This window comes from Stigmatopora argus, chromosome 5, assembly GCF_051989625.1.
Source record: "Stigmatopora argus isolate UIUO_Sarg chromosome 5, RoL_Sarg_1.0, whole genome shotgun sequence".
NCBI lineage: Eukaryota > Metazoa > Chordata > Actinopteri > Syngnathiformes > Syngnathidae > Stigmatopora > Stigmatopora argus.
In genome coordinates, this window is record NC_135391.1 from 10,912,120 (window position 1) to 10,921,555 (window position 9,436).

A 9,436-nucleotide genomic window follows, 5' to 3' on the forward strand; every position below is an offset into this window, starting at 1 on the left:
TGACTCTCCACGTCGACGTTGTGATGAAACTGCTAATCAGATGCAGAGTTGAGCTTAGCTTCCTCGCTACGCGTGCAAACGCAACATGCACGCACGCACACAATGTGGTGCATTCATTAAAAACACAAGCAAAAGGAAACAACGACTATTCCCATCTTCTTTGAGTCTACATTCATCAAGTATTTGTGGCGAGGAACCGCACAGCAGCAATTTGAGTCATGCTTGTTTCGTCTAACAACATCCGTTAGTAGTGGCAAGAGAAACACAACTTTTCAAATCAGTTTTTATAATCTATCCCTTATTTAAACTATGTAAAAAAATATAATGAAAACACAATGTAGCCTAGATTGAAATAGTGAATACAGTAAGTATATATACTTATATAGTTAGTAATATACCATATAATATATGTAGTAAATATAGATAAATGCATTAAAATATGCTTGAAACTTATTCTTTCATTAATTTTCTGTTCTGCTTATCCTCATGGAGGGTGCTGGAGCTTGTGTTTTGGGGACAGCAGACAGATGATTATCTATTTTATTCCTTTATTTTATGTCAATGTGGGAGATCCAGCCAGATGTGAATCAAAAAACAGTATAGCTTGAATTTCAATATGTTACAGATTAGTTGTAGCCCCAGCAGACAGCTTTTTTATTGATTTTTTTATTTTTTTTATTAGATAGTCCAACTTTCCTTACTATCTCCCCCAAGTAAAATGTTACAACGCACAGCTGCATGCATACATGGAGCACAATAAAACCCGAGTGAACAAATAGAAATTACGACAATAAAACAAATATTTAGGCAATTGAAACACTTGATCAGGATTTGGAATTTTATTGACACGTCTGTGCTCACAATGACCGCAGATGTGTTCAAAAAAACAGACTGTTGAAGAATTTCACGAATGTCTCAGTTTGACCATACAACAAATTAAGACATATTATTAAGAAATGACATTTGTGCTGCCTGGAAAAACCTGAAGTGTGGCATGAAGGTCGATGATGTGCTAATCTCTGTGAGAAAGTGTCCACTTTCCAGCATATGGCATCACTTATGTGAATGAATGCAAGGCCAAGCAAACATGTCTTGTTATGGCGCAGCGCCCCACGCACGCCATGTGTCCTCTTTTTCTGTCTGCCGAAGAGTTGGACATTTAATAATGGGTTTATTCTTCTTTCTGTCACTGAGAGATGTTCATATTTTGTCCCTCTAATGGACTAAAATAAGAAAGTCAATATTACTATTACTACTACCAGAAATTCTACTGCAACCAAAAAACATATCGCAGCTATACATACTAGTTATACATATTCTAGTTTAGTATATTTTTCTATTACTCTGGCAACCCTATGACTAGTAAAAGAACAACAGTTACCAACTGAACTACTAATTCCAAAAGTGGTACTGCAAAAATATATTATTACTACTATCCTAACTTCAGTAATACCTCATTTATCGCAGTTAATGGGTTCGAAAACCAGAGCATGAGCAACTATACTTACAGTATAAGAATTTAAGAACCACATTTCCAAAATATTTTATACTATTAGAAAAACTATCATTGGCCCTACACCACTACTTTTATTTGTAGTAATGTTACACCAAATGAAGATAAAAGTTGAACTACTAGCACTACTACAAATACTATACATTGTACTGCAAAAACTGTGACAACTATAATCCAACTACTATCAGAAACCTTTTAATACTAATAGAAAACCTAGTACAACAAATATAACAACTATTAATACTAAAGGGTATACTACTTCATTTATTCACCAATACAGAGAAGTACTGTGTGCTTGTGTGTTTTGTCTTTGACACAAAGGATCAGCCATCTTGGTGTGTATCATGTTTCCATTCACGGCGACTCCACCCGGCCGTGGGTCACGGGGGCGCTACGAGGGGTCGTCAGAAGGTGGTCGTCGACAAGTAAAGGTTCCGGTGAGGTCACCGATGAGGAACGTTTGAACTGCTTTCTCCCTGTGTTTGCTCTGGAAGTCATTGAGTGTGTCAGTCTTGGGTTGCCTTCAATCTTCAGGAGGCCAAACAGATGTCCAACAGTGGTCTGGCATCTCGTAAATACCTGTGGAGATATTTTTACAATCTGACACAACTTTCTCTTTTATTTGTTTAACAACTTCAGAGTTCAATGGATGCAGTCAATCACCCTGATTGGCACTGCAAGAGGAAGCATTCCAAATGTATGTTTGTCATCATAAACAAACTATTTTCTAATGTTTGAGGCTATATCTTATATTTGGATAAGGGAATAAAAATCCATAAACATCTCCAGCTTTGTCAGCAGTCATAATAACAGTAAAACACATTTTTAACATTCTCATTCTTAACCAGTGTAAAAAGAAATGACTATGCTTAAAATGAGTAAACATTTTCTTGTTACATTTTGGATGTATTATCACTTGTTTCAAGATCATTAACAACACATCCTTGTCATCAAAAACATCAGCAAACTCAGACTCGTTAACCACTTTGTGATTTATGTACGTTGGGTTCAATTACCTTTCGATCCTTTTAAAAAGTGGAATGCATATTTAATTAATCACTTCGCCTTTCACTTGATTTGGATGTAAATATTCTTCTATATAATTCTGTTCGTTTGATTCCTAATCAGTGCGGTGATGTTTGGAGCCAAAATACATAACTTGTCCTTAAATTGTTGGACCAGACTGTATATAAATACAGCATTGACTTACATTACCATTTGCTTTTCATTATAAGTAGAGTGTGCATGTGTGTATATGTACGACTTCTTCTGTAGTTGTTGATGTATTGTGTCCATCCAGATAAATTATGATGCGTAGGTCATCCTTCCATTGCATTCAAATGTTCTTTGTTCCCTGGCTGCTTCAGACCATCCTTTTCATGACCCCTATTGTGTTTTTCCACAGAAGACGATGAAAAAGCGTTCGGGCAACCTAAGATGCGTTCATCGTCCAAGGACTCGTAGAGTTCAGCGTCTGCAGACCATCTCCAGATTTATGAACGTGTGAATCAGTGGTATGTGCTCTTTTGGCAAACTCTCTCACTCCTTCTGCCGTTCCACTCCTGAACTTTTTTGTTGTTATTGTTGCTACATTATGTGCTCTTTATTGAGTTTCTGCCTGGATCTGGTGTTTATGCAGAATTTGGCTGGTCATCTGAACTCAGGCAGAAACTAAGGCAAGATGGGGTGAGATTGAACATTAAAAAAACTATATATATTATTTAAATCTTAAAATAAACTCTAAACTGGTCACCACAGCAGACCACCAGCATCGTTGTCACGCAAAGCTTTTTTTTTGCAAAATTAAATATTACCTTTGGTGTGTTTCACACACGAATTGTGTTGATTAGCACTTCTCATGTCACATCTTTTTTTTTTTACCCCCTTCGCGTGTGTGTGTGTGTTAAATGGGGAGTAGGAGATCTGCTTTGTTTCTTGGGGCACAAACACACATACAAAGTAGCACAGTGTTTACAGAGGAGATTAAAGCGGTTCCACTTTGTACCTCAGCTTCCACATGTGGAAACCATGAGAGGAATGTGCGGCAATGACAACGTGTGCTAAGTGCATCACGTCTCTAAACTTCCTCACCCTAACGGGACATCACTCCCTATCCGTACATAAGTCCTAACAACTTGGATTTTCCCACACGTTTGACACACACTGACACAGTAAGCCTTATTTATACTCCTGGTACACTTCATGAAGTAAATGTAAAAAGGTCAAAGGTGCTACAAGTTGGAGTGCAATATTCAATGTTCTAGAAATCCTAGGAGTTCAGCTCAGTGAGACAGACCTGTGTTAGCACACAGGAAATGAGTATAGTAAATAAATAATAGACTTGGTAAGAACTGTTGAGTAAATGCAAAAAAATTGAACTTATTAGCAAACTACTAAAACCAAGAGTGATGGAAAACAAATGTTTTATTCAAAGTAATTAAAAAATGATGCCTTTTATGGGACATTCTTTAGAACAACAACCAATCAAACATGCATAGCCTAACTATTGTATCCAAAAATGACTATTTTTTAGATAATTACTTGTGCTCTGACCAATGAAACAAAAATCCTCTAAAGAAATACATGAAATTCCAATTGAATCCATTGTGACTTTATTTTAAGTGTTGATTTGTGAAATTTCATGACTTTTTTTCATGAAGGAAAGCTCTTTAAAAAAAAGGCCCCAAAAATAACCCCCTCCTCTCCAAAATCAAAATTTATATTCTACAAGACAAAAGAACGTTTAAAATTCCAACATGGAGACAATATCATTCCTTGAATATCTTTCAAGTGTCTTCACAGAATGAGTGCTTTTATTTGATTGCATTTTTTTTGCAGTGGTTAGCTTCTCTTTGTAATTGAATGGCAATATCACAACGTTTTAAAAATAGAATGATGGTGTGAGATGGAAACCCAGCAAAATCCATTGTTAGGTTTCACCTAAATATTTCATGTGCGGTCCGTACCGCCTTGCAGGTGATACCTTTGCATTTTGTTACTGGAACTCTGACTCACTTCAACACCTGTAAACATGATACATAAACTTCTTTTCGTGCCAAGCCACCGCTTGGTTGTAGAATCTTTTCTCTATTCTAAAATTGAATTTTCTAGATCCTTAATTTCTCTGAAAGTCACTCAAGGATGCAATCTAAAAAGATGCTTCTTTCAAGGCTCTGTAAAAAAATGGGTGTTCAATACCTGGTGGTCACGCGATATGGTCACAGAAACATGATCATTCATTACAAGCTCGTTTGACACCCTGAACAAAAACCCAAGTGAGTTCTTGCGCTAATGATACGATCCTACCTCTAATTGTCTCCTCCTTTTACACACCGGATGGTGTACGTCCATGCTAATGACATCCAATCATATCCATGCCAATGGCGGCCATGTACGGCAATTCCATTAACAGAAAGTTACCTGTGATCAACAGGAATTGACCCATTACACCCACCATGACAGCAAAGCTACCATCAGAATTTCTCTACTAATTGCATTTTCTAGTAGAAATTCAATATCCTGTCACAAACTTTTAAATATCATTTTGGCCAGTTTGTTGTTAAACATAGCATATCCTTTTTTATTTTAAATCAAATCATTTTAGGAGTAAATAAACATAGCATATCCTTTTGTATCTAATAAAAGAATTTTAGGAATAAATAAACATAGCATATCCTTTTTTATTTAATAAAATAATTTTAGGCGTAAATAAAAATAGCATATCCTTTTTTATTTACTAAAATAATTTTAGGAGTAAATAAAAATAGCATATCCTTTTTTATTTAATCAAATAATTTTAGGAGTAAATAAACATAGCATATCCTTTTTTATCTAATAAAATAATTTTAGGAGTAAATAAACATAGCATATCCTTTTTTATCTAATAAAATAATTTTAGGAGTAAATAAACAAAGCATATCCTTTTTTATTTAATAAAATAATTTTAGGAGTAAATAAACATAGCATATCATTTTTTATATAATAAAATAATTTACAAGTAAATAAACATAAAATATCATTTTTTGTTTGATAAAATCATTTTTAAGAGTAAAAGATTTTCAAAGGATTTTTCTTTAGAGTGTTCAGCCAGCCTACCCTACATGTTTTTGGAATGTGGGAGGAAACTGGAGTACCCGGAGAAAACCCACGCGAGCCCAGGGAGAACATGCAAAATCCACACAGTGAAGACCGACCTGGAATCGAACCCTTGACGCCAGAACTGTGAGTCAAATCTTTTATTCTTTGTGCAAAGAATCAATTGAGCAAAATCTCAACATGAGCCAAAAATGTGCTCCATTCTATTTAATCTTATTTAACTTCTGGCATTCTAAGTATAATGTACTTGGCAGAACTCATTGTTGTTTTAGCCAGCAAAATCTTACATTATATTCTACGGATGTTCATTGCAGAAGAAGCCGGCGCTTGGCTTTCTTAAAGGCTTCCCAACAGGCGGGAGTGGTTATTTTAAAGATTTTGTTTACGGAAAACACGATGCCTTTCTTCCACAAATGAACACTAATAAAGACCAGTTGAGGAGGGGGATTTAGTTTTAGAAGTAGCACCGTTCCGAAGATGTGAATCGAGTACAGATGGATTTTTCCATGAACCGAAAAACAAATCGGAATTGTTATTTTTGTTGTATTTCGGATAAATTTGCCTGAAAAAATCAAAGCTGACTTTCGATACAAAGAAATATGCAACAAGAATAAATTGCGTTATCATTTTATACAAACAAAAATAAATATGAATAAGTTAATACAGATATTTTTTTCATAAATACATAGAATATGCTTGCTGACCAGTAAAAAAAAAAGTAGAAACTCCAAAATTATATATATATTTTAACAATACATACAAACAAACCAAAAACATGTTTTGTAACGAAGAAAAAAGGCTTGATGAGATACTGTATTAATATAAAAACATAAATGGGGAATTATATGGGGTTACATAGATGTGGTGGTATACACCCACTTAGTGAAGGATGGGTCAAATGTTTTTTTTCCTATTGGACTTTCTGTGACTAAATAGAAAACAATCCTGAGTGTAGCGTGCCTTTCACCCAAATTTAGAAGTAATTGGCTCCAGAATGCTATTAAACATGGAGGATGAAACATACTGTATGGATTTCAGCACACAAATGAAAAATTACATTTGGAAATACATCACACAAAATATCTTTTTCTAAGAGGAACATTGATGTTGTATTGAAATATTTACTTTAGAATGTTTTTTGTTTTAATCCCTTTTGTCTGACGCAAAATTTTATTTTTCTTAGGAAATAAAAAAAAATGAAGCCAGATTTCTCATAATTAAAACATGGTGGAGTCTCATTAAAGCCTACAAAGATTTAAAAGTGTGGGGAAATAACCCCCCAAAATAATTGCATTATGAATTTGGAAACCAAGTTACATATCTTTTTTATAGTTTTTAGGATAAAATGCTGGCTGGAAAAAGGCAAGGAAATAAAACACCTGAAAATTTGGGATTTGCAAGTTAAAGAAGCACTGCAAAACTTTTAAATACTTTACTTTAATTCAGCTAAAAACTAATTGTTTGGATTACGGAATTTAAAATAACCATGGTATACCTTTTAAATCTTGTATTTCTTAATGGAGTAGTATACTTATTCTCAATGTTTCACACTGTGGCTTTAAGGAAAATTACGATAATTTTTAGAATATAAGGTGCAGCAGACTCAAAATCTCACCCATAATTATAAAAGAAATCTGTTTGTTCACATAGTATACTAAACTGCACAGGACTGCAATCCTCAAGGTTCAATTTATGGGAAAATTAACAGGGGGTTATCATCTGAAAATGACAACACTTATCACACATATTGCGCTAGGAGAAAAAAAGGGGATTAAGTTTTCCCCTAAAATAACAAGGAAGTATTCATGAAATTTGGAGATGTTTGTCTTTCAGTGGACAATGACGGGAAGTGAAGAAGCCACCACAGTGTCCAAGTGAAAGAATGAAGGAGTGCCATCCAAAGGTATGCCGGTGGTGCTGGTGCCATTTGAGGCCCAGTTTATCAGACGCAAGCACACTTCCTAGCCGATTGCTTCCTTAGCGTGTGGTAGATCAGGTTATCGTCCAGAAAAGACAAATTGTCATCAAACGCCACGGGGCGGCAACAGGCCCGGGTGGGCGTGTCCCTCCCGGGCAGCTTCCGGCCGCGGGCCAGGTGACGGAGGATCTTGTCGTAGTTAGTCTCTGACTTCCTGCAGGTTCCCGCGCAGTACCTGAAGATCATTTCCTCGCCTGAGATGTAGCCCAAACCCAGTTGGGTCACGTTAAGTTGCACCTGCCGCAAAGCGCAGCCCGGGGCTCGCACGCCGCCCGACTTGCGTTTCCCCGCGCTCGGATTCTTCCTATGCCAAGTGGTCCGCTTCCTTTTGGGTCGAGATCTGACAGGCCGGGCACGGGAAAATTGGGTGGGAGAGTCTCGTACCGTTCTGACGGTCACCTTGATTAGATCTGCCACACCGTCAAAGTCGGGTTCCACCATGATGTCTGGAAGGGGGAAAAAATATAAAATAAACATTGCGGTCTTTGATTAAACATGTCTTGAGGTAAATGCATGAAAGCGCATCTCCCAGTATTCCCATTGGAATTCTTTGGACGTGCAAGAGGGAAAATGACTCCTATCATATATCATTTTAAGGAGGGAAAAACTCATGTGAAAGCTTGTCTTTTTACATTCTCACTGAAAATATATGCAACAGTCTGATGCTTGCATTTTTAAACTATAGTAATGTCTTTTAGGGACACTGGTCTCTACAATGGACAGCTCTTCAAAAATTGACCTTTAACCCTATGACCATTTTTACTCATTTAAAAAAAAAGTGACTCTTTTTGGTCATTTAAGAAATCTTCAATAATATTAGCAATTATTATTATATGTATATATTTTTTAATTATTGATCATTATTGTATTTTCCAATTATAAATACAAGTGTGAGTTTAAATAACAGAATGTATTAAATGAAAACAGAAAGATACCCTTGGTACTGCACCAAGTACCCCGCTAAAGTATTTTTTAAATTAACTTATTGCATGCTATTGCTGGCGAAAGACATCAGATTCACTTAAACTGGGAAGATTGTTTGTGAATGCTCATTGTCCAAAAATCTGAAGATTGATCTGAATGCATGTTAACTCAGCATTGCCATTGAAATACTATTGACACAAAACATTGGAATTAAATTCAGCATTCAGACAAAAACACAGAGTGAATTTCCGTCTTTTTCTATTCAGTCTTTTCTTTTGCCATTGTCATCTCTCCAAGCATGACCAAAATGAATATGGATACTTGTCTCTCTACATTCCCGCTTTCTTTAACTGTCATAACATTTGTGCACATCCATTTCATGTCATATTTCATTCATGATTACATTAATATACATGCTTAACTCCCAGCATTACCACATATCCATATAGCAACAAATATGATTTCTTTTTTAAATTAATACACCATTCCACCTGCCATACTTTGGAGAAGCAACGCTGAGAATGTCCTTGTCTTGGAATTTGCATTCCCGGAATACTTTCCTCAACATTCCCAACTAATTTTCACCATATTGACATAGAAAGGAAGACATCAATCTCAGCCTTTCCACTGAAATAATTTCACTTTAGTATGACTCTCTCTCTCTCCTTTTCTCTGCATCCCAATGCTCCCGAGCCCATCCTTACATGCGTCTTCTCGGCGTTCCGTGTCCTGTCCGTTCCCGCTGCTGCCCTGTGAGGTGACGGATAGGCGCATTTGGAGCGGAGGGCTCTCCAGGGGCCTCACCACTCCTAAAATTACTGGCCCCGGGGGCCCAGAACCAGCGTACACGGCTCCCAGCACAAACAAACAAGTAGTCAGACTATGCCATAGCGTCATGATCCGCTCGGGTCTGGCAGAAGGACATG

General features: G+C 36.4%; 1 protein-coding gene across 1 annotated transcript; it reads right to left on the reverse strand.

Moving 5' to 3' along the window:
* Positions 1 to 7,527: 7,527 nt before the first annotated feature.
* Positions 7,528 to 9,407, reverse strand: LOC144074878 (glial cell line-derived neurotrophic factor-like). Its single transcript, XM_077601520.1, has 2 exons — positions 9,215 to 9,407; positions 7,528 to 8,032 (listed from the first exon to the last, which is right to left on the reverse strand). The coding sequence occupies exons 1-2, from the start codon at positions 9,405 to 9,407 to the stop codon at positions 7,551 to 7,553; spliced, it is 675 nt and encodes a 224-aa protein (XP_077457646.1). The 3' UTR covers positions 7,528 to 7,550.
* Positions 9,408 to 9,436: the final 29 nt, after the last annotated feature.